Source organism: Osmerus eperlanus, chromosome 19 (genome assembly GCF_963692335.1).
Source record: "Osmerus eperlanus chromosome 19, fOsmEpe2.1, whole genome shotgun sequence".
Taxonomy (NCBI): domain Eukaryota; kingdom Metazoa; phylum Chordata; class Actinopteri; order Osmeriformes; family Osmeridae; genus Osmerus; species Osmerus eperlanus.
Window position 1 is genome coordinate 11,472,446 of NC_085036.1, and position 23,997 is coordinate 11,496,442.

A 23,997-nucleotide genomic window follows, 5' to 3' on the forward strand; every position below is an offset into this window, starting at 1 on the left:
AAATGCTTCAATATCCACGAGGGGATTGACGGGAAAACGGCCAAAGTTAGTGACGCCTTCCACTCACTGTTCGGTTATTTTAGCAGGTGTATATTCATATCATTAAACACTGACCTATGTAAATGAAACTGAATGCAAAGTTGGATAGACTGAATGCAAAGTTGGAAAGACTGGTCCCTCCCTCGATTTTTTTCTTTCTCCCTAAGAGAGGAAGAGGAAGTTCGCAGTATTTCTTCGACTCTCACTTAAAATATAGAAACCTTTCCTCAAGCGCAGGGAATTTGAACTTTCGTTTCGTTCGTTTTGTCAGTCGTCCCCTAGTCGCATGAATTCACGTCTTAAGCAAACTTGGACGACGCTACAAACACAACCACACCAGGTGAGATTTGTAAACATTTACCCCAGAGAAATGATTTAGAAGTTGTGCTAATGTTTGCCTGCTTGATGCGTTGTATGTGCCATCAGATTAAGGCGTATGTGCCATCAGATAAAGCTTTGGTATAAAGTATAACTAAGTTGGTGGTCAATTGAACTATAAGAAAGGCTGTCTATATATGGACTACGAAAAGTTTTCACACAAGTGTACGCCGACTTGCAATAGAGTTTTGATGTCCTACACTTCGTTTTTGGTTTGGCAATGCGGTTTATCTCAACGTTGAACAAACATAAGATCAGCAAAAATAGCAGTTGGATAGCATTTAGTAGGCTATGCATCTGCAAGACATGAGTCAATCATGCGATTGGTTGGTGAATCTTAAAGTTGATAGTTATCTAGCTTTGACACCGATCCATATGCATTTTCCTTATTTTGAAATCCAGACCAGGAGCAGCCTGTTCTGTCTCATAAGCGGGGAAATATTAGTCGATCGCTGCATGGGGTACAAGTTTAATATCCAATTACATTTGATGATCTAACAAAAGAATCGCATTCTCATAATATGCCATATCAACAAGTTGCATATGACGACACTGACTCATTAAACTGTAGGCTACTCTCACGTAAAACAACTCTCCCCTGTCATGTGTTGATCCTGTTCCGTTGATTTTTCTGGCCTCTCAGACCTGTTTAACCCTCGTGCTGCCTTCGGGTCACATGACCCAAAGGTTCATAACGAACCATCGTTGTGTTTACCCAATTTTACCCAATACAAAAACAAATACAAATAATTTTCTTTTAACCTTCGCAATGTGGGGGGTCTGAGACAGCCCAACGGTTAAAAGAAAATGCTTCACTTTGTTTTTGTATGCGGTAAAGTTGTCGCAATACGACGGTGGGTCACAATGACTGATGGGTCAGAACGACCCGAAGATAACACAAGGGTTAAGCAGCTGAGCACAGCCAGGCACTGCCTGGTTAAGCCCCAGAGCTCAGACCTAACCCTGGTATTAGCAAGGAACTGTGCTGCATTGTTTGTCCTGTTTAGAGGTGGAGAGTCAGCCATACTCAGATTCCCTATGTAATCAGGTTACTGTGTTTCTATGCTGTTGCTCATGTGTGTTCACTGCACTAGCCTGTATCACCCAACGGAACCCAGCAGTAGCTTGACCTAAAGTGCTCAAGCTACTGTTTTTTCTACTGGTATTTTCTAAAACCATATTTCTAAATCATCTGTCCTTCTAAATCACCTATTGCCTTTACCTGATGATCTCCTATCTGTCTGTATCATCTCATGTCTACCTAAGTCATCTACTGTCTTCCTAAATCACCTCCTACATGTCTAATTCACTTCCTATCTTTCTAATTCACCTCACATGTCCAGCAGACAGTCACACACCCCATCAGGCCAGTAAGAATCACTCAAGATGGAGGATAGGACTCTGCTGCAGAACATGCGCCAAACTCCCACTCTCAGCACACCCGCACTTGGTTGGTAACATGTTTCAGACACATTGCTAACAGGACTTAAGTGAACTAAGTGAATTCATGTGAACATACATTGTAGGATTTCTTTCGTTTGTAATATGGGATGCATCTACTTTCATTTCGAGTTCTTAAATATATTCAGTATTGACCCACGAACCAGGAGCTTTGACCAGTGACACATTTGTAGTTGTATCTTCACACGAGCCAGATCTCTCAAAACAAACTTCTTCTGTGTTCTGACAGTTGTATCCAAACTCTTCATGACAATCATGCCAATCGCCCAGATTGCAATAGGTAGGTGTAATATTTTGGACAAACAGTAAACATGTATTCATAGAGGTTTCTTTTTTAATTCACCATAACCGTTAAACCCTGATTGTTTGTATGCACATTTTTTATTTATTGTTCACAGGAATGTTAGCTCACATAGGATTAGGATTATGTATGTTGAAATAAAGACTTAGAACCATATGGTATTACGACAGGCCGCTAGGAAAGTCGCGAGGAGGAGGATCAAAAATGGGGTAGGTACAGCAGTACAGTAAGGGTACAGCCCTTAGCTGTACCTGCCCCATGAAGTGTTACTAACGGCAAATCAACTTTACACTTGTCCTCAGGTGGGATTTACCTGAACAACTGCCCCCAGGGGCCTTACATCCCCATCTACCTGCTGGTCTCAGGGGCCTTCGCGTCGGCCCTGGCTGTGCTGTCCTGTCTGCCCTGCACCAAGGAGCCTGAAGAGGGGAGCCAGAGCCCACTCAGCAGCTTCTGTGCTGCCTGGAACTCCCTTGTCTCTCTCTTCCTGTTCTGCTGGTTTATCGCAGGTGAAAAGGAGTGTGGACGGTTCGAGTGTGACGATGTAACATGGAGATATTTAACTCAGATTTGCCGCTGAACTTTCTAGATGCACTATTTGTATTTCCCTGTTGATAATAGTGAAACATGAATAAATAAATAGAAATATAACAGGTAAGAGGAAGGATATGGCTTGGATGGTTTGTGTTTTGTTTTCTTTGTGACACTTTTTGGGTGAGGAGCATCTTTTAATGTGTTCCTTGCTTCTGTCCACCTCCTACAGGCAACGTGTGGATCTACTCCATCCACCCTGCCAACTATGACGCAACAAAGCCTCCTTACTGTGACAAGACGCTCTACATGTTTGCTTTCTGGACCACCACGCTGGTGTACATCTTTATGGGGGCGCTGTTCGTAGGGGGCTGTTGCGTGCTTGTCGTCATGTGTCTGTGCGGGAGGGCAGGACCCTCCACTGACGACGTCTGACCCTCTGCTCTGGCACGCGTGTTAAGAGTTCAGATGCCGCTCCAAATCCTAAAGTGACAGAGGACTGAGAGATGGAATCATTTTGGAGGAAAAAAATAATATATATGTTACTGCTGGATTATTATGTTCTGTATAACCAAAATATGAATCGTTTTTTTCATTCCTAATATGTGTTCCCTGACTGCTGTGTGTATAGAAACGCTGCCTAAATGCAGGATGTGGTGGGAGTATGTACTGATATGGAAGCTGATATACAGAACAGTAGTGTGCTTTAATCACTGTTAAACATCAATTTACTGTACATAACTTCAATCATGGAATGCCATTTTACAAATGTAACAGCTGTTTCAGAATAGCAAGTCTGTGTATTGCTTAATAGTATATAATTTGAGCTGATGTAAAACAAAATAACTAAGTAGATGACTTGCCTATCTGTCTGAGGATGTGCTGAGTGTTATCTTGCGGTGAAACAAGATTGTGAAAACAGCAGCCAAGTAAATTACACTGTGTGAGATCTTGATGTGTTTTTTTTTCTGTTTAGAAAAGCTAAAAATGGAGAAGCTGAATCTGATGTCAGCATGTGGTTTTGAACACTAACACACACACACACACACCATCACAAGACCTGCTTGGGAAATGTTTTATAACTGGGCCTGTATAAAACATTTCAAGGATGACTAAAACAAAGTTAGTTTTTACAGATATTGCATTCGATGGCAGTTGGATGAACATGAAGAAATGCTGTTTTCTGATCAGGGCTCCTGTTTATGGCTCCACGAGTGATTGTCATCTGGAGTAGTCCGTGTTGCCATCATAGAATCAATATGTGCCTGTGGGCAGCTGGTTACCACAGCATCAACAAATGGGCAGATAGTTACCGTAGCGTCCACCGATGGGCAGGTTGCTAAGCTTTGCAAAACCTGTGTTGAGTGTCAGACCGTAGTTGATGACTGTGAGTGATCAGCACGGCTGGTCTTTCTCCTCACTGCCCGAGAGATCATGTCCCTCTTCTTCCGGCGACCTGAAAGAAAGAGACAATTTAACACTTGGAATCTCTTATTCAAAATGGGATGTAGTGAACTGCAGCCGTACCAGCCCTCCATTGAGGGTCCACACAGATTCACCTTTATTGAGGTCTGCTGCCGGCTTCGACGTGTTCAGCTGGAGATCCGGGACCACTGATAGGCCATTCTCTGATCCCACCCCCTGCGTGTGGTTGGCCTCCCTTGCTTGCCAGTCTTTCAGTGCTCTTTGGAAGGAGCGAGCCAGACAGGCAGTGATGTCCTTGGCTCTCTCAGACCTGCTGCACCAGAACACTCTACACTGCAGCTGCTGGGCTTGCTGCCTGCATATATACACAAACACGTTTGGACGCTCCTGGTCCGCAGCACAGTAAGCAATATCTCTGAGGTGGGTCTTGGCCAGCTGCCTGCCTGTGCTGATCTCTTTCACCTCCACATAGCGCTGGCGTACCACAAGAGCGTGGTCCTTGGTTAGTTTCTCTGGAGCCTGTAGGAGTAGCTGACTTAAAGCCCCTTGGGCCTGCTCCAAATCCAGGGAGTAGATTTTTGCTGTGCCCAAGTAGTGAACTTTAAACAGGGGATCACCCTGGGACAGGTCTTGGATGCGGCCCTTACGAAGCCTGCGCCGCAACACTGCAGGAGATTTCCTGAGGGTCTGTATGAGCCGGGAGGGAGGCCCCTGAGACATGGCTGGGGCCCAGGCTGGAACACCAGTATGCCTAGCAGACAGTCAGGAACACATGACAGTTGTAAAAATCTAAATGGTCTTCCAAGAATGAAGAGGTGGTTGTTATGAAAGCAATAACAAAAAGTGTAGCCTTCCATTTTGTGAACACCGTTTTAGATTTTATGTTAAGATCAGAAGCACATAAGGTGTTTCTGGGTGTTTGCATTTTTCATGATTTACTTTACGGTATTCTGTTGTTATATTATTAAAGTTAAGTTAATTAAAATTATTAGACAGAATTCAGGGCATCGTTTGCATGAACTTTGTTTTTTTTTATAGTTTTTTTTAAGTTTTGCATTTCTTTTTTGAAAGGTTGAAACAATATCTTCGAAAAAAAGTACTTGAGGACTAAAAAAAAAAACTCGCTCCACGAGATGGTGGTATTAGCCTAAAAGCTCCACAAAGTATTTGTCGCTTTCCTAAGTGCACGGTTCAAATTCGAAACAGGCCGTATCGTTCCAAATCTTAATGCTGATCCTGAAAGCCAAATGAGTCACAAAACCTTTTTTTTTACAAGACAGATAATTATTTGAAGCCAACATTGTGTAAATTGACTTTTCTTTGTTGCAACAACATTAGGTATGGGAAAGCAATTTATCTTACGCCTACATGGAATCAAGTTTAGCCCAACATAATTCAGCACAAACAGTGAACAATTATTCAAACATGACATTGTAAGGCAGTCCAAACGTGGGTAAAGTAGTTCGCCACGCCTGGACTAACGATACTTACTTTAAAGACCGTACAATACCCGGTTTTCAGTGCTTTAGAAACAAATCAACAGCAAGGCCTACAGTCATGCAGCAGTCACCAATTACTTTCTGTGAGCTTAAAATTTCCATGCACATTGACCTGCTTCCAAGTCCACTCGTCTCACACAACAACGGATGATGTATTTGAAAGGGCCACTCCACTTCACCGGGAGAACAAAACGAGAGGGAGTGACTTTACAGACCGTTATGTCTGGCTACCTGATCCCTACGTGACTTTGACGGGAAGTGGCCTCATTTGCAATCATTAACAGAGTCCAACACATATTGCAGGTCTTTTCCTTGTATAATAAAAGTTTATAAGTAGGCAACTTGACGACGGTCTCAATGAAATGTATAATGCATAAACAGGCCTGTAGCCTAATCCTAAAGTATAGGTGTCCTGAGTTCCCGCACACAAATACCTGCACACTGATATGTAAAGAACATTTTAACAAGTATTTTAAACATATCTGTCTCATTAATTAAGGACCCATGGCGGAGGTGGGTTGAACAAGAGAACTAGGACTGGTTAATGATTGTTTGTTTTTTGTCCTCTATGGGGCACCGTACCCAGATTTACGAACACGTTTTTAATTTATCTTATATTTCAGCCTCGTTTGTGAACGCAAAGCTACGAAAAATGAACTTCACTATACGCGCTGCAAGAAAGGATGACTGTAAGGACATATCTAGGATGATAATGGTAAGTTGCATTTCCGACACCATCTTGCTCTGATAGCTTATGTCTCGCCTACTGCTGTTACGCTTACGCTTTTGCTGTACATAGGAATTGGCAATTTATGAAAAAATGCCGGATCAGGTGAAGATCTCCCATAAAGGTAATTTTTATTTTTGGCTAATTGGATATATCTATATAGGTCTACATGCGCTGCGTGTCCTCTCATGCCCCCTCAATTGCCCGTGTGTTTACTTTTTCTTTAGAGTTGGAGCGTGATGGCTTTTCTTCCAATTCGTTCTTCGAGTGCCTGGTTGCAGAAGTGCCTGAAGAGGATAAGACTAAAGACGGTTAAATCTATATTTAAATAATTCATTTTATTGATGCACATATGAGTTTATATTATTTTACAGGATACAGCAAACATAAATGAATGTTGCATTGTGTAGGCCTATACGACTAGTGCTGACATACAGTTCAGTGACAAGATTGAAGGTCAACTTCATCTGTATACTGAGGGGAAGTTATTGGCGGCCTATATAAGCCTATCCAATGAGTTGTCCTGCCGTTTTTAGTTGTTTTATGTTCTGTTCATTTGCGCATAGGGCACACCGTTGTTGGCTACGCCCTGTACTTTTACACATACAGCACGTGGAAAGGACGGTCGGTATTCATGGAAGACCTGTATGTGATGCCTGAGTTCCGAGGTAATTATTCCAGTGTCATGGTTTATGGTACTGTTACTGTTACTGTTCATAAAACACATAAAACTCATGTTCTGCTGTCCATATGCAGGAAAAGGCATTGGAAAGGGTTTGATGAGCAAAGTGGCTAAAGTAAGTTTATAGTCCAATGTGAGTCAATATCGCTGTATATCATCTATCTTCTATCTTCTTCTTTAGTGAAGATAATCATTCACCTGTCTGTTTGGAAATACTGCTTATGTTGTTACCGCATTTAACTGCTGGTGTGACGGTCACTTTACAAGCTTAGGTTATTTGTTTTTATTCTTAGTTCTTAGGTTACTCATTATTCAGTATATTTGATTTTATATTGTTGATAAGAATCACTCATTGGATTTAATAAAGCCTAAGTTTAGGCCGCTAGGAAACTATCAAGTGGATCCAAGAATTCCAATGTAGGCCTACCTCTTACATGTTGGGAGTCAGGTGGCTGGGAGTCAGGTGGCTGAGCGGTTAGCGAATCGGGCTAGTAATCTGAAAGTTGCCAGTTCGATTCCTGGCCGTGCAAAATGACGTTGTGTCCTTGGGAAAGGCACTTCACCCTACTTGCCTCGGGGGGAATGTCCCTGTACCTACTGTAAGTCGCTCTGGATAAGAGCGTCTGCTAAATGACTAAATGTAAATGTTACAAATAGCACAAACTTTAAACTTGTGAATCTACTTCCCAGGAGGGGAAGGGGAAGCAGTGTGCCAGACTGCAGCTGACCGTCCTGGACTGGAACACTCCATCACTAGACTTCTATGTTGCCAAAGGAGCTCATGACCTGACCGCTAACGAAGGGTGGCATTTCCTGCGATTTGACGAGGAAGCTATGGCCAACTTGGCCAAAGACGCTCCATAAATGCGATACCTGCACTGGCTAAACTCCTTGTCGGACTTCATAACTAAGCTGGTAGTAGTGATCGACAATAATATTGTTTTTAACTGTTGAATACAAACTTTTAATTGTAGCGTTCTCTCCATGTCGACAAAATTTAATGTGTTTTTTTTTAACAGAATAGTTATTTTGTATTGTATTGTATATGTTGATGATTGTAAATTTCGGGGCAATTCTTACCAATAAATCATTAACTAACTAACTAAGCTCAGTGTGTTTTTCACAGCCTCCCGTGACACTGTCTCTTGTTTTATAGGCTATGTATTCGTAAAAAATAAAAATAAAATATATATTTGGATACAAATAAATCGTAATCGTTTTATTATGATATTTATCCAGTTGTAGGTTTGTTTCAGTGGTTTTGTTTAGAGAGGTCTGTTAAGATGGACAACCTTAGAAAAAGCCGTATTCCAGAAGTGTGGTTGCTGTTGAGTCCAGGAGGTGGTGGTGGAGCATCAATGACTACAACAGTCATGTTTATTTACCACTAGGTGCTGCTAAAGTGTTGGGAAAGTACTTATGAAGTGGGAAATATTTGGAATGTCATGTCTCACATTACACTCCTCCAAGGTCACAGACACGAGACAAGATCGGGTTGTCAAACAATATTTATTTGTCAATAGAAAAATACAGGAAACCATTTCAAATATAAAACCAGTTGATTAAATGTACAGCCCATCAACATTAAAGTAAAGACCAACACATACATGGAAATTCTGGGCTTGTCGGTCCTTATTAAAACTGCACTGTTATGGGTGTGCTGACCAATGAATCACACCTATGTGAGCTCGCCTACACTGACCATCCCCAGGAAAGAACACACTGTTTATAAAACATAAAATATGTACATTTTGGAAGGATAAACCGTCATGTGAACAACATCCCTCAGCGTAAACAGCAACATAACTAATCATGTTATGTTTATATCATAAATTTATTTATAATTCAAATACATTATCCAACCTCAATCAAGGGTGCAGTTCAAATACTCCCAGTTATGAAGAGTGAATGGTATAACACACCCTTTGCCTACAAATCTATAACAAACTACAATATATATCAGAGGCATCGGACATCACATGGGAGGACATTTGGCAGTTGTCAACTCATATTCTACATAGAAGGTGGGTCTTCATATGCAGGTAGTCCATTATCCACATAGCTGGAACTCCAGCTTTCTCATCGAATCCACCTGCAATGTTTTTCTTGGCAAATCTCAATCTATGGAAGGGATCTCCGCCCCATCCCTAATCCTTCACACGTATGCGTTCCTGCCATACTGGCTGGGCGTCTGGGAGACAGAGGTCCCTGGGAACACTGTTCCTCTGGTGGGGGGCTGGGGGGCCGAGTGCCCTGAGAACACTGTTCCTCTGGTGGGGGGCTGGTATGTGTACCGCCTAGGAAACCAGGGGACATAGTAATCAGCGCTCATCATACTGTCATCATAGGTGGCATATTCATACTTTAGCTCCCGCAGAAGGGGTCAGATGGCTGAGTGGTTAGGGAGTCGGGCTATTAATCAGAAGGTTGTTGGTTCGATTCTAGGCTGAGAAAAATGACGTTGTGTCCTTGGGCAAGGCACTTCACCCTACTTGCCTCTGGGAGAATGTCCCTGTACTTACTGTAAGTCTATCTGGATAAGAGCGTTGGCTAAATGACTAAATGTAAATGTAGCACGACACGGATGTAGACGCGCGGCGGAAACACGTCTTAATACTGTTCATTTAGCAGCCGTTTTTATCCATAGCGACTCACAGGGAATTTGAACCTGCGACCTGCAGTGAAAATTCTCTACCAGCTCAACCATCTGAACTAAACCCATCCATCCACATTGGGGTGCGGATACTCACAGTTTCTCCTCAGGTGTCCCCAGTTTACATGAACACAGCAGGCACGACCCTCCACAGATGGCAAGCGTGGCGGAGCACCAGCCGATGTAAAGGCCCTCTCCAATCTCATACCTGCTCATCAGAATCAGAAAGGGTTTTAATCGCCATGAAAGTTTGCACAGACAAGGAATTTACTTTGGCAGGAAGGTGCATACATTCAACATATAGGGATCTTAAATCTTAAATATGTGGTCTAACTATACTAAAGTTAAAAAGCCTATCTAATACTAAGGGGCTAAGTATGTAAATTTTTTGAATATCATTTAAATATAATTTTAAAAAGCCATAATATACAATATAAAAATAAAAAAAATACAAACAGTACAAAAAATACAAGTAGTGCAAAAACTACAAATAGTGTAACAAATATGGCAAGGTGTCATTGTGCATATAGTGATTAAAGTCTGTGTGAGCCCTTGGCTTTGTTAAAGAGGCCAGTAGCGGATGGGAAGAAACTGTTTTTGTGGTGTGTGGTATTGGTCCTGATGGACCGCAGCCCTCTGCCGGAGGGGAGTGGCTTTAACTTTTATACCTAAATTGATGGCAACATTTAATTCACATTAAATTTCCCTTACAGTTTTTAATGTATTAAATGTACGCACTTTGTCCCTGGATAAAAGGGGTCAAAGAACTCCTGGGTAATATTGTAGGCATACCAGGAAACCGAGATCATGGTGCACAAGCCTGGAGGATGTAGAGAGCATAAGGGACATGACTGAGAACCACACTTGTTTTGTAAAGTCTGTAAGTTGAGCAATTGAGATATTATTATTGCACTGTAGTATCATTGTTTTTTGTTCAAAATACATAAAATTAGCTATCTACTGTAATGTAAATGTGCTCTCCCAAGCAAAAAGGCAGTTATTGGCCATTTGGTCAAAACGTTGTTACTATTGTTCTTGGAACACTGAATACTTACTTTTACAGGTGATTGTCTCAATTACCAAGTTAAAAAAATGTGTGTGAGAGGTGGTGTTACCCTGCAGGAGGAAGAGCATGCCCCCCAAACCAGCGATTCTGCCCTTCAGGACGTAGTCCTCTCCTCCTGCTTTGGTGCATTGCATTCCCACCAGGGCCGCCACGATACCCAGGCTTCCCAACACGATTGAGGTGATCATCAACGCCCTACAGGCCTGTATGTATCCTGCACAGGAACAACCACAAATCAATCTGCATATTCTTACAAATATAAACTATAAATCACCCCTGCTACAGTAGTGAGTTAGTCCACTGTACGCCAGACAGCCTGTCCTCACCATTTAGACTCTGTTTTGAGTTTTAGACACTCAGTGTTACCAATAAAGGGTCAGTAGACAGAATAAAGGGTCAATATCAGATGATATAGACAGAAAGGTGATAGGTGTGCTCTTCCTGTCCTTGAGAAATAGCCAGCAATGTGGGTGTGTGCTGTGTCATTGACATTTTTCACTGGTGGGTCGATGTTATCTTAGGTTATAATTTCTTATCTGCTTTGTCCTGTTTCAATTAATTCTCCTTTGCATGCCCAGGAAAATCCAGCTAAACCATATAGAACAAAGTTCCAGACTTGGATGTTGAAAACATTGTTGACATAATTTCCCACAAATATCCCACAAAACGGTTCAAACGTCTAAAAAGTTGTCATGAATAGACCTGGTTACTATACCTCTACAGCCCAACAACTCGACAACTGTAATATGCGTTATCGTCTAACCATGCCTACCAGAAAGAGCGAGCAGAGATGGAAAGTCACGGCAGTTGCTAACCCCTGTGGAGTCGGTGGCGCATGATATCCATAGGTTTTCATAAATGGTTGATGTGGTGATAATGTTTCCATCCACAGAGGAAACTCTCCAGTATCGGTTTGGTAGAGCAACACCGACCATCACCCAGGCCAGAAAACCAAGAAAAGACGCTAGAACTTCGACAATCCCGTTCATAATTCTTCACTCGTTTCTTCCCAGCCTAAATAGTTGATGTTTGGTTTGATTAAAAACAATGACCGATAATTAGCCTAGTATCATGTACGAAGTCTACACAAGTTGGCTCTAAATACGACACTGTACAGCGGAGTTCCTGTAGGCTCACTATGGTTGCGCGTCTATAGAATAAATGTGTCCATTCTTTGGGGATGCTAAGGTGTGTTTATAAATCAATGATTCACGACGCAACTTTAGTGCCACTCTTCGTTTTTTCTATAGATTGCTTGCCATCCATATCTTATATTTTCAAGGACTTCTCAATTGTTTATCGAAAGGCAACGAGTTCAAAGGAGGCTATGCAAACGAAATTAATTTAACTACATCTATTCATCACTTCTCTTTGAAATAATGTTCATAAAGCACAACGACCGGCTTATATCACGTTATATCTATCGCTCAACAAGTGAATGATAAGTTTAAACGAAACATTATGTCCTCAATGCCTCCAATGCAAGAAAATGCATAGTCAGCAGATAAGCCACCCAGCGCAGGTTTCTCAAATTGACAAACAACAGCATAAACACGATTAGGCTACATGTTGTTTTTTAAAGCACGTTATTAATAAATAGTTAATATTATCGTTACAATACACTATTATCATTACTGCCTTATACTCAATAATTTGACATTATGAACAATAATTGCTTACCAGGCAGAGAAAACATAGATGGAAAGTCAAGACAGTTGTATACCCCGGTTGAATCGCTGGCACAAGACATCCAGAGATTTTCATAGATAGTGGAGGTTGTGATTACGCTCCCGTCATTGGATGATTCTTTCCAGTACTGATCTTGTAGTGATATGGCCACCATTATCCAACCCACAAAACACAACGAAAGTGCCAAAACCTCGGCGATCTGATTCATTTGGAGCAGATTTCTTCAGAACAAAGCTCAGTGTGAAATGTGTCAGTGAGTGTCAGAAACCAGCGCTTAAATGGTGTCTCAGCCTCTGTTTTACGGCCCCAACTATTCAAGTTCTGTTATCTGAACTTAACCCTTGTGCTGCCTTCGGGTCACATGACCCAAAGGTTCATAACGAACCATCGTTGTGTTTACCCAATTTTACCCAATACAAAAACAAATACAAATAATTTTATTTTAACCGTTGCAATGTGTGGGGTCTGAGACAGCCCAACGGTTAAAAGAAAATGCTTCACTTTGTTTTTGTATGCGGTAAAGTTGTCGCAATACGACAGTGGGTCACAATGACTGATGACCTGAGTAATGAAACGACCTGGACGCACTTATTTGAACCTTGCTTAGGCCGCATGTAAAAAAAAAAAATTAGACTATTACCACCCTACTTGACCCGAAGGTTACAAGGATGTAGGCTAGACGTGTAGAAACGAAGAATCCATCAAATTCAAGGATAATGATTGAAAATGATTTTTCCTCTATGTTTTGCAATTAAATTGATATATCCTTTAATGTGTGGTAAACAGTGACGCGTTCATCCCATTGTCACAGATCTTTCTTTAGCCAATACTTTACTGTCCCCATTGCGGAATTTGTTAAATATTGTTGTGGCCTACTGTCATCGAACAGAACTGATCACACAAGTGGCCTATCCCTTTCTGCAATTCAAATTGCCTAGGCTACTTTATAGTCTTACAACAGTCATTATCCACAATATAGGTTATTTAAACAGTATAAGAGGCAGACAACGAGGGACCTCAGGATAGTTTTGTATAAAAAGTTGATTTATTGAAAGTGTTGTGTAACATTGCAACTCAGCTGGATTAGAGAAATCAAGACCTGTAAGAGACAGGAGATGGTTTATCCAATCACCTGCAAAGTGTGTTTTCCCCTAATTTGCAATCAGTTTCCATGGACGACTTCCCAGATGGTCCTGTGTAACAAACCATTTGGCGACATCAGGTTAAGTTTTGTGTCCAATGAAGACTAAAGGGATACTATATATTCTTGTGTATTTTATATGAATTTGGTTAACCCCAAAAATAAAAGATTAGCATTTTGATGGCGTAAAATATGGGTAAAGTAGTGTTAATATAGGTAGTGGTCGCTTTCACAAGTCAGAGGACGCAATACTGACCGGCGACACGACTGCCCCTGTGCAAACACTATGACAGATAAGATATATCAGAAAAACTATCCGTTCTCGATGTTGTCTTGTTTTACTTATCTAGTTTGGGCTTTTGGTGCAGGTCTATGGAGGAACTAAATTAAGGAATAAAAGTAAATGCAGAGCATTATTGCAGAGTATACATTTGAAACGTAGATCAGGAAATTGGTGATTCATAGGTCTACTGGATTTGCAACGATTTAGCAGCAAACAAATGTGAAGCATGACAAAGAATTCGTTCCAACACCTGCTCTTTCATGAACATAAGATGTTTGTCTAAGAGGGAATGGGTCGTGATGTTTAGAAATGGATCTGTCACTGTGCGGGGTTTTGAACATGAGTAATACATTGACCAAAGAGCAGGCAGTGTTTGAAGGTATAGTAACAGCTTACAGATATTCACAGGTTAACCACATCAAGGGGAGATGCTGGCCAATACATCACTAGTAAGGAACTTAAGATGTAATGTGGATTCATTCTGATTTGGCTGTGGACACCTGTTGGGAAACTTGCTGCACCCGTTTTTATATATGGAGGAAATGTGACTATGGGCTACTTTTCAGATGTACAGGACCTGTATACCTGAGTTATGGTGGGTGATACAGTACACAGTACAAAGTTCCAATCGATAAATAGTACAATAAAACACGGTGTAAAAATCATTTGTCTTATTGCTTTTTTCTGTTAATGTTTTGTTTGATAAACTTCAGCATCAACAGTATTTCAATTGGCTTTGAACCCACCACCTCATATTGTTGACCCATATTTGTACCATCTCATTGGCTGTAACTAGTTGAATTCATCCTTCAAATTTCTCTGTCTTGACTAAATTGTTAAAGATGTACTTTAACACTTTAACAACTCTTAATTAGTCAAGTGTCTTCAGTCCAGGACTTACTATTCAAACTAAGGCAACCTTAGTTCAAGCTTAAACATTAAACAAAAGTATTTTAGAACAAGAATTGTAACGAGTGTGTATCAGCCTTGGACAGCATTTGTCTTCTTGTGACAGGGGTATCCTGTTGTGCTGGAGGTCTTTTAACCCGTTAAGGAGTAGCGTCACACATGTTATCGTTCGAAAGCGGGCCCCACAGAGTACCGTCACACATGTGTGATTCTGAACATTCCAACCGACTATTTTCCGATAGACAAAAACTATATGACAAACGCTATAGTATGGCTTCAAAATTTACAATTAGGAGGCTAACAAGTAACACTAGCAGGTAGTAGCATTGCTACGAGTATTATGCTAGGTTGCTAGGTTCCGTTTTGGAAAAATAACTCACTCTGGTAGAAGCGTCGTGTGTGCTGCCTGCCAATACACTGTCTCCATTGAGCAGATGCCAGGTCACATGATGCCACACATTCAGCCACATCCTTAGCAGACCTACAGCAGCCAGCACCAGGCTTATAATCAAGATGTTGTTCTTTTAACGTTCCAGACTTTTCTTCATGTACATTAACTTGTTACCACGGTACCACCTTATGTTCACTCAATGTTTTTCTTTTAGGAGAATGACTTTCCTTATTGGGTTGGAAGATAAGACACATCACACTATTTAAAACCACTATTAAAAATCTTAAACTACGTTCTTTACAATTCAGTCTTCAAGAACAGCACAACAATTCAAAATGTCATCAATGTCAACATCACGTAGGGCAGGAAGCTTCCAGATCTTTATGCAGTCTTTATCAACCATACAAATCTTGAATTCAATTAACTGTCAATGAGATACAAACTTGTATTTTTTTAAATTAATTCTTTCATAAATACAATCTTCCAGTAGAAGAAGGAGGATAGTAACAACAGATCTTCATCACTGAAGTATCTTAGCACTACTTGTATTGGTCTAGTTTACCAGTATGTGTTATACAAACCATACACTTTGTGTGTAGTTTTATGTTAGTGTTTGCCCTCAATATAAGTCAACAGTGTTAAAGATTATTTGCACAATCCTGAGTATTTGATGTGTATTTGCAGTGTGAGTTTCGATTGAATCGTTGGCTCATGGTGTGTAATCAATCAGTTCTGCTTGTCAGAGTAAAATTGATTTGGAAAATCTACTTCAGTAATGATGGAGGAAAACTATAAATACCAAATAGATTTTGATGTTTGTGATTGATGAGTGCTGCTACAGATTCCAAAGAATTAATAGTTTCTTTATTACAAGTACATTACATTTTATTTATATATTACTTATTTATAATACTCAAACTTTTTTTGGCAGCATAAACCAGGAAAATGGTGTCACAAAAAAACATGCAAACAATATAAAACATGAAATAACTTAGTGACCATTATTGTTTCATTTTAAACTCAAAACAGTAACACATTTTATACATGTGTATGTATACAGGCTATGTATATACACTACGCCATTATATTTTTTAAACACTGTCGAAATGGTTCCATTTAGGGTTTACTCATTCTGGAATTGTAAAATACTGTCATCATTTTGGAAAATATCGTTTTAAATAGTGTCCTCTAGTGGGTTTTAGGAAGAGAAATTAACACATTTTGATTTAAAATATGAAAAAAAAAATAATAATATTATAATACTTTTTTGGGGGGGCTAATGAAACTTTTTTTTTGGGGGGGGGGCTCCAGCCCCCCCAAAATAGGGCTAGATACACCCATGACCCTGATTTAAACACGTCAACCAGATAATTAGTATAATCAGTTGTGCACAATGTTGTAGTGTTGGAGGGATTATTATAGGGTGGGAGACCATTGACCTAAATCGGTTCTTTTTTTTCCCCTTCCCAAAACAGGCAATGAAAACGTGAGGACAGTGAGTAACTTAGCAGCTCCTGACAGAATGCTACCATGTGTCAGTCATCATACATTGTTGGCTTAAGCAAAAGCCTGGCAAAACTTTTAGCACGTATCACCACTTTTCACTTGTGCCCTCTATACAGGGTAATCGCACTTCTGGTTAGTTTTATGTGAAGGATAAACATGGAAAAAAAACACAAAAAAAGTTTTTGTTACTTGTTATAGTGTATTCATTTGAATATGGACTTTGTAGACGGCAGGCTGCAGAATGGGGCAGTCCTTCGATACATCTCTCAGATCTTCTTCGACACAACCAGACCAACGAGACCAGCCAATCCAGCAACACCAAGGCCAATTCCTCCGACAATGGCCATGCCAACCAAACCATCTGGTAAAAAAACAAAAACAATTTACAATCCATTATCATCATCAAATTGGACATCATGAATTGTGCTCACTTTGAGATTAAATGTACAACAAGTCTTAGTTTGACTGTTCTGGCGCAGAAGGTTGGCTTCAGCTTGCGTCAAGATACAAGAAACACAAAAAGCTGCCGCCTATGTCATTATAGTGAAAAAAAGGCACAATATGGCGAGTAGGGATGAGATTGTGTTATCAATGCCACAGCCCCATACTCAGCTCACCCTTCCTCATCGCCTTCTTAATGAGAGTCTCCAGATCCAGAGCTTGAGTGTTTCCTGGTTCACTCTTCAGTAGAATCCGGATGCATTTCAGTCCTCTCTCATACTCCTGAAAGACGACATTCAAATATAGAGTTGGAGTTCCTTCACTTATAAAAGACACATTATGGCATCATATGAAGACACAAAACACATGGAGATACCTTCCCATTACCTTTAGTTTGTAGTTTCCAATTGCCAGGTAAAACAAGTAGTCCCTCTGGTCATCCTTAGTTCCTTTGTGTATCAGCTCTGTGCAAAAAAGCTGTGATTAAATTATGACACCTTTCATGTTCATCTGTCTTAAAATGTTCTTATTCTCTGCGTTCCCATTGCTGTGTAGACAACATGCAACGATAAACAGAACCCAGATTGATTTTGTCATACACGTAGGCACTTATCATATACGGTGATAGCGTTTGTTAGGACTTCGATTTACCGTCTAGAAGAACTATGCCCTTCTTGATGTCGCCGGAGGACTTGCTCCGGATCAGACACCATGCATATTCGAACTTTGTATCTTTGGTCACATCCGCCTTGGCTAGCTCGGCTTTATACTTCTTTTCAAATTTCTGAGAAAACAATGCAGAGTCAATTGCTACTATATTGACTCATTTGGATTAAGGCAACAATATTCCAGTATGTTGAGGACAGACGATGCGACGTGTGTCAGTCAATGGTAAACGAACCATTGCTAAAGCTAGGCTAACTAGTTAGCTATATTATCTAGCCGTACGAGTTCAACACGATAATGCTCGTACAATGCAGCCTCCATCATCTAATACCCACATTCGTCACATTAATCATTCCGCATCGAAAAGATGTTCAGACCAACCCATAAAGAGACACTGAGATAAACTCACCGAAAGATCCTCCGGCGTTACAACTTCGTCAACAACAGCCTCCATGTTTACGGATACAGTAATAATATATTGCGTCATAACCGGAAACATGGTCGTTTTCCTTCCTACGACTCATCATCATCTTCTTGACCTTCTTGTATCAGCGCCTTATCGATGTATTACAAAAACAAATCATACATAAAACATAAACATTCCCTTTCCTATCAATGTTACATAATTGTCTGGATCATTATTGAAGCAAGACCATCTGAAGGATTGGGTCTGTGCACTTAATTGATTTGATGCCACACTAATTAGGGCTAGGTCGTCCACAGGTGTGTGTTCTACACCCAATCAAAACGGCTTCTGACATGAGAACGAGCCAGATTCAAATGAATGAGGAATCTCAAGAAGAAGAAAAAAAGAAATAGAATTCGATGGTCCTTTTACATTTTACAAACTGAAATACCTTGAACGTTTAAAAATACCGTTTAGAGAAAAATCTCAATCATGAATGACACAACATACATGTGGTAAGCTATCAAAAAGAGTGACAAAATATTTCATGCATTGCATATAATTAATCAGTTGTTCACTGAATTACATTTGGGTGTGTGCAAAATTTACGACTGTTCTTCAGGGTACAGTAAACGTTTTTAAATGTTTGTTTACCTTTTATTCCAGTATATTGTGTTGCCTACTACACATTTGCAGAGCTGACAATGCACCCCCGGGTAAGTAAAATGACAACATGGGTTCACCAAAACATTGCCTAGCATAGTCTGGAGCCTGTTGATAATGTTAAACCACGTCCTCATTTTCGAAAGGGATGTTTCGAACCGAATGTCAGGATCGTAATTTCTGGGTCGCTGTCAGCTCAAATTTCCTTGGTACAAAATTCCGATTTGCTGTCGAAGGTGAGTGATGTTAAATCTGAAGGACGAAATGATGAGCTATGCTCAAAATAATTTTGAGAGATGTCATCCATTTAATTATTTTTTTAACACCCGAAATTGATTGACAGGTAGCGATGGACGCCACATACTGCGCAGACAACAGGCTGCAGAATGTGGCTTCACCATGGTGTTGGACACCAAGGGGGACTTAGTCCTCAGAGCCTCTTTCTTGGCGTGCTATGTAGTAAATGAGGTGATGAGCAACTGTGGGCGAAGAATAAATTAATGGCTCCTGCAGACTTAATACAAAAACTCATAGGTTATGGAACATATTTATAGATATGGCAAACTGTAAGCTCTGTTTGTCTTCCAGAAAGATTCAGACTTCAGTCTGCTTGTGTGGTTTCTGCACCAAGATGAGCACGGAGAGGAGAGGTCCTACCCTCTACAGCTTAGCTGCCTGCTGGAGCACCCGTGGAAATCCCGCGAGATCATCTGTGAGGAGAACTACATGGAGGTCAGCAGAGCTCCGTGAGAAATATGACCGTGACTCTGTCAAGTTTCTTCTATTATACGTCTCAAATCTTTACTTTCTTGACTCATCTGAGGGGATTTGTTGGGATCTGGGATCGTTGTGTCAGGTCTCCGTAAGGAAGCTTCGCCCTCCTGCCGCTTACCAGGGAGTGGAGTGGATGGCGCTTCCACCCGAGGTGAGGTCACCCTCTCCTGAACACCAACACGGCTCCTTCCTTCCAGATCTCCACAGCGTCTTCAGGTTTGTTGAACCTTCCTTGTTGTGTGTGTGTGTGTGTGTGTGTGCTTCCAGATGTTGGACGAGGGGATGAGCGAGTGGCGGGTGGTGTTCCGTGTGCCCGGCTCCTCCCACGGGCCGGAGAGCCCCCCCGCCAAGAAGGAAACGGTGCCGGTGGAGACGGCCCAGCTCTTAGGGTACCACGTCACCGCCAGTGACGCACGCATCACCCTGCGCTGTGCTTACGACTCCCGCCTCTCCTACAAGCTGCAGCAGGTACTACTACTCCTGAATATTCTATGGTTATACTCTACTGTTGTGTTATAATCAGCTGTTTGTTTGTTTTTTGACCTTTTCCATATACGTTTTGGTGTGTCTTTCTTGTTGGGCTATTCAAATACCTTTTTAACCTTCTTTTTTAATCGTCTCAGGAGAATGGTGTTGAGGTAGAGGTGTTGAGCGCTAGCATTCTGTATAAACACCAGTGGGCACTTCTGCAAGTGGACGCGTCCGTGGCCTGCACCACAAGTATGTCTCCTGTCAGGATGGAGATTTTCATGAATTTTGAATTTTCATCCATGTTAAAATCGAAATACATCAACTTTGAAATGTGTGAGAATCTCACCCCTCCACTCTTCAAGAAAAGGTCACCATGGATGGAGGAAACCTTTTGTGGACCGTCCCCATCAGACTGTCCCCGCTGGTGCGGGCGCCCTTTAGAGACAGGGGCCTGAGGGTGGGCGTGGAGGGGCGCCTTGTTAGCAACTGCACAGCCCGACAACGAGGATATATCATTAGGAAACAGGGGGGGAACATAGAAATCAGGATTCCATTCGGAGCAGAAGGAGGATACATCAAGGTATAGAGGTGGAATGTAGATGGTCATCGACACCTATCCCCCATTCCTAACCCCTCTGTTTGTATGTAGCTTTGGATAAAATCTTCTACTAAAATAAATCAAATGTAAGGTGTCCTTCTCCCTCCCAGAGCCATGTGCAGGATGGCCATTATTTCCAGTCCTACTTCCTGGATCTGTTCTACATGCAGCAGTGGGAGGATGCTCATTGGCCGATGACAGTCTCCCGCTCCTACAGGTCCCTGTCAATCAAGCAACTCCCTCAAACACCCCAACTCATCAACGGCAAGTCTCCTCACAACACCAGCCAGTTAGAGACGCCTCTACCACAGCATCTCACGTCCTTGTTTTGTCTCTGATGTCCAAGGTGTTATGGAGTTTGTGTTTGTTGCTATGCTACAGTGACCAAGGCAGCGGAGCGCGTGTTCTCCGTAGCTGTGGGCTCCTTCCCTCCGGATGTCTTCTTCTCCTACCTCAGTGTCGGGGAGCAGACTGTGTCCTGGGACGAGGTGCCACATCTCGGCTTCAAGCTCTCAGAAGTCCCCTTCCCAAATGGCACCCATGGCTACCTGCTCCAAATCCCTTTCTCACACCCCCTGGTGTCCCAGAAGGTGAGGGCAGAGGCAGTTTTATCCCTGTAAATCCTACTGTCTATAGTATAGTCCATGTGATGTCCTCTGGACTGTCTCTGTCTGCTACTGACTCTGGTCTCTGTTTGTCCTCTCCTAGTATATAGGGAATGGTTATAGAAACTACAGGCTGACTGGGGCCTTCACCTTCATCCTCTCCCCCCATGGAGAGCTCTTCCACCACCCCATCACCGTGGAGACAGACCTGCAGGATGTTGGTCAGTCGGCTCGTGATGCTGCAACTGAACTCTCGTTTTATTCAATAATTTTTCCTAAATGTATGCTTTTATCCAAAGCGACATATAAATAGTGCGTCTAGAAGGTACAGCGTAAAATCAATGCGACAGGAAGTGATGCACTCTAATACTGCTACTCTCCAGTCCCAACTAACCATGTCCTGTTGTCCGTGTGTCCTGCAGTCCTGCCCCGGGTGGAGGGAGACTGTACGGATAAAGGGGTTCGGCTGCTGGTGCATCTTGGAAACATGATCTCCCAGTGGGAGTTGTATATCGGCGGCCGGAGGCTGGACCAGGAGCTGGTGGAGCTGGCGGGCTATGAGCTGATCTCCCTGAAGAACTACTCCACCTTGCAGATCCCTCTCTATGGCCTGGGCATGGCCTACGAGGTGGGAATGGAACTAACCAGGGGAGGGTTTGAGCTGGTTCCTAGGTGATCTCTTATCTGCTTCTTCTGATCCCGACAGGGTCTAGGTATTCAGGGTCTGGTTGTAAATGTGGAGGTGAGCGTGGAGGACAAGGAGACGTCCAGAGAGGAGAGCACCTTCACCCAGCAATGTGTCTTTCCTGTGAGGGAACTGCTTGGTAAAGAGATCCAGGTTTCACTATCCTCATCCAAGTCACCCAGATCCCCATCCTCCATGCTGTTTTACTACATCAGTGTCCACAGGGCCATTCACATAAATATCTTTGTAATTAATTCACCTGTAGACGTCTTTTTATCCAAAGCGATGTATATGGGGAGGATTTGAACCTGGGACCTGCTTGGTCTGCAGGCAAATGTTCTGCTTCTGAACTATGCCCATGCCATTTTAAACCTAAAGGGGGGTCAGATGGCTGAGCGGTTAGGAAATCAGGATACTAATCAGAAGGTTGCAGGTTAGATTCCCGTCCGTACAATATGACGTTGTGTCCCTGGGCAAGGCACTTCACCCTGCTTTCCTTGGGGCAATGTCCCTGTACTTACTGTAAGTCGCTCTGGATAAAAGCGTCTGCTAAATGACAATGGCCGGGTTTCCCAGATTCGTTAAGAAGCTCTTAACGCTAAGAGCTTCTTAAGAGCGTTCTAAGAACGCTCTAGAACGCTCTTAGAACGCTCCTAAGAAGCGCTTAGTGTTAACCCTTGTGTTATCTTCGGGTCATTCTGACCCATCAGTCATTGTGACCCACCGTCGTATTGCGACAGATTTACCACATACAAAGACAAAGTGAAGCATTTTCTTTTAACCGTTGGGCTGTCTTAGACCCCCCACATTGCAAAGGTTAAAATAAAATTATTTTAATTTGTTTTTGTATTGGGTAAAATTGGGTAAACACAACGATGGTTCGTTATGAACCTTTGGGTCATGTGACCCGAAGGCAGCACGAGGGTTAAGAGCTTCTTAACGCCTGGTAGTTCTGATGGGCATGTCCCCCCCCGCAGTGTGTCTGCCCGACGACAGAGTGGTGGTGATGGTGGACCTGTCCTCGGCCTCCCTGGACATCGAGCCCAGTCTCACCACATTACTGGACCCCAGCTGTACCCCAGTCCAAGTGGACGGGACACGGGCCATCTTCAGCTTCTCTCTGGACTCCTGTGGCACCATCAGAAATGTGAGTCCCGGGCTCTGTTCAGACCTGAAGCAAAGGGTCGGAAGACTCTGTTAAAAGATGTACTAAAGTATGCGTGTCCACTTGTTGCCCATGCTGTTCCTGTATTACTCTGTCGTAGGTGGAGGAGGACCAGGTGGTATACACCAACGAAGTGAGATACTCCGCCACAAATGTCCCGTATCCCCTCTTCAGGTGAGACTTTGGTCTTCATCACTGTTCGGCGTCTCTTCCAGTGGTCCAACGCACATCTTAATAAACTTCCTTCCTTAGGGTCCCTCTCGGCTGTGTCTATCCGCTGAATGGCAGTCGCTCCATGTCCCTCTACCACCCCAGGCATGTCTCCCCCTGGGCCCCCAGCAGAGCCTCTCGCTCCCGGCTGTTCCCTCCCCGCAACAGGGGTAGAGCCTCCAGCCCTTCAGAATTCAGCATCACCTCTCCATCAGAAGTGAGGCCTGGAGACCCTGGGGTGAGAGTTACACACACACACACACACACACACACAACTAACAGGGATAGCACTCTCTAATCAAAAATCTCCTTCTTCAGGGGAACAAAAAGGCAAATATTTCCAACTAATAGGTGACAACTGAAACAGGTATCCTTCATTTCAGCTTTTACACATCATATAAAGCAGTCATAGACATTAATAGTATCTCCTGATGAACTATTCTCAATGCTATGACATGCTTGACTATTTTGGGTTTCCTGCAGTTGGAAGTCCTCCTGTCCTCCAGGGGGCGTGTGTGCGCCCCTGGGAGCTGAGCAGGGCCCCCCTGCTGTAGAGTACCGTGCTGGCCCAGAGGCCAGCATCTTTTTCACCTGACACAAAATATCAGTACAATAAAACACCAACTTGCATA

The 23,997-nt window shown here is 42.4% G+C and overlaps 6 protein-coding genes across 11 annotated transcripts; 3 read left to right on the forward strand and 3 right to left on the reverse strand.

Moving 5' to 3' along the window:
* The first annotated feature begins 193 nt into the window (after positions 1-193).
* Positions 194-3,659, forward strand: LOC134039381 (transmembrane protein 272-like). 3 transcript variants are annotated; one of them, XM_062485208.1, is made up of 5 exons: positions 197-379; positions 1,761-1,867; positions 2,108-2,158; positions 2,482-2,688; positions 2,943-3,659. In XM_062485208.1, the coding sequence occupies exons 2-5, from the start codon at positions 1,804-1,806 to the stop codon at positions 3,143-3,145; spliced, it is 525 nt and encodes a 174-aa protein (XP_062341192.1). In that variant the 5' UTR covers positions 197-379; positions 1,761-1,803; the 3' UTR covers positions 3,146-3,659. The 3 variants fall into 3 exon arrangements, with proteins under 3 accessions (XP_062341193.1, XP_062341192.1, XP_062341191.1); XM_062485207.1 differs by having other exon boundaries at positions 198-379; positions 1,764-1,867; XM_062485209.1 differs by lacking the exon at positions 2,108-2,158 and having other exon boundaries at positions 194-379; positions 1,764-1,867.
* On the reverse strand, positions 3,242-5,853 carry LOC134039379 (uncharacterized). 2 transcript variants are annotated; one of them, XR_009932768.1, is made up of 4 exons: positions 5,627-5,853; positions 4,270-4,886; positions 4,024-4,166; positions 3,242-3,935 (listed from the first exon to the last, which is right to left on the reverse strand). XR_009932768.1 is itself a non-coding variant. In XM_062485206.1 (3 exons), exons 2-3 carry the CDS (start codon positions 4,853-4,855, stop codon positions 4,078-4,080), a joined length of 675 nt encoding a protein of 224 aa, XP_062341190.1. In that variant the 5' UTR covers positions 4,856-4,886; positions 5,627-5,853; the 3' UTR covers positions 3,242-4,077. The 2 variants fall into 2 exon arrangements, 1 of the variants encoding a protein (XP_062341190.1); XM_062485206.1 differs by having other exon boundaries at positions 3,242-4,166.
* sat2b (spermidine/spermine N1-acetyltransferase family member 2b) lies at positions 4,418-8,125 on the forward strand. 2 transcript variants are annotated; one of them, XM_062485212.1, is made up of 7 exons: positions 4,418-4,555; positions 6,258-6,349; positions 6,434-6,485; positions 6,589-6,672; positions 6,928-7,029; positions 7,118-7,158; positions 7,734-8,125. In XM_062485212.1, the coding sequence occupies exons 2-7, from the start codon at positions 6,287-6,289 to the stop codon at positions 7,905-7,907; spliced, it is 516 nt and encodes a 171-aa protein (XP_062341196.1). In that variant the 5' UTR covers positions 4,418-4,555; positions 6,258-6,286; the 3' UTR covers positions 7,908-8,125. The 2 variants fall into 2 exon arrangements, with proteins under 2 accessions (XP_062341196.1, XP_062341194.1); XM_062485210.1 differs by lacking the exon at positions 4,418-4,555 and adding an exon at positions 6,031-6,147.
* Positions 8,126-8,540: 415 nt separating this feature from the next.
* LOC134039492 (claudin-15-like) lies at positions 8,541-12,737 on the reverse strand. Of its 2 annotated transcripts, none has more exons than XM_062485388.1 (5): positions 12,443-12,737; positions 10,812-10,976; positions 10,435-10,516; positions 9,794-9,904; positions 8,541-9,340 (listed from the first exon to the last, which is right to left on the reverse strand). In XM_062485388.1, the coding sequence occupies exons 1-5, from the start codon at positions 12,657-12,659 to the stop codon at positions 9,199-9,201; spliced, it is 717 nt and encodes a 238-aa protein (XP_062341372.1). In that variant the 5' UTR covers positions 12,660-12,737; the 3' UTR covers positions 8,541-9,198. The 2 variants fall into 2 exon arrangements, with proteins under 2 accessions (XP_062341372.1, XP_062341371.1); XM_062485387.1 differs by lacking the exon at positions 12,443-12,737 and adding an exon at positions 11,535-12,071.
* Positions 12,738-16,017: 3,280 nt separating this feature from the next.
* LOC134039753 (mitochondrial fission 1 protein-like) lies at positions 16,018-18,342 on the reverse strand. Its single transcript, XM_062485800.1, has 5 exons — positions 18,198-18,342; positions 17,774-17,906; positions 17,510-17,586; positions 17,299-17,404; positions 16,018-17,042 (listed from the first exon to the last, which is right to left on the reverse strand). Exons 1-5 carry the CDS (start codon positions 18,285-18,287, stop codon positions 16,948-16,950), a joined length of 501 nt encoding a protein of 166 aa, XP_062341784.1. The 5' UTR covers positions 18,288-18,342; the 3' UTR covers positions 16,018-16,947.
* A 90-nt stretch (positions 18,343-18,432) lies between these two features.
* LOC134039751 (uncharacterized) lies at positions 18,433-23,993 on the forward strand. The gene is made up of 19 exons (XM_062485799.1): positions 18,433-18,709; positions 18,861-18,910; positions 19,004-19,093; positions 19,201-19,325; positions 19,446-19,589; positions 19,714-19,782; positions 19,899-20,099; positions 20,255-20,351; positions 20,465-20,682; positions 20,811-20,964; positions 21,082-21,290; positions 21,409-21,526; positions 21,728-21,933; positions 22,012-22,129; positions 22,968-23,137; positions 23,256-23,329; positions 23,408-23,603; positions 23,684-23,732; positions 23,849-23,993. Exons 1-18 carry the CDS (start codon positions 18,687-18,689, stop codon positions 23,711-23,713), a joined length of 2,292 nt encoding a protein of 763 aa, XP_062341783.1. The 5' UTR covers positions 18,433-18,686; the 3' UTR covers positions 23,714-23,732; positions 23,849-23,993.
* The last annotated feature ends 4 nt before the right edge of the window (positions 23,994-23,997 follow it).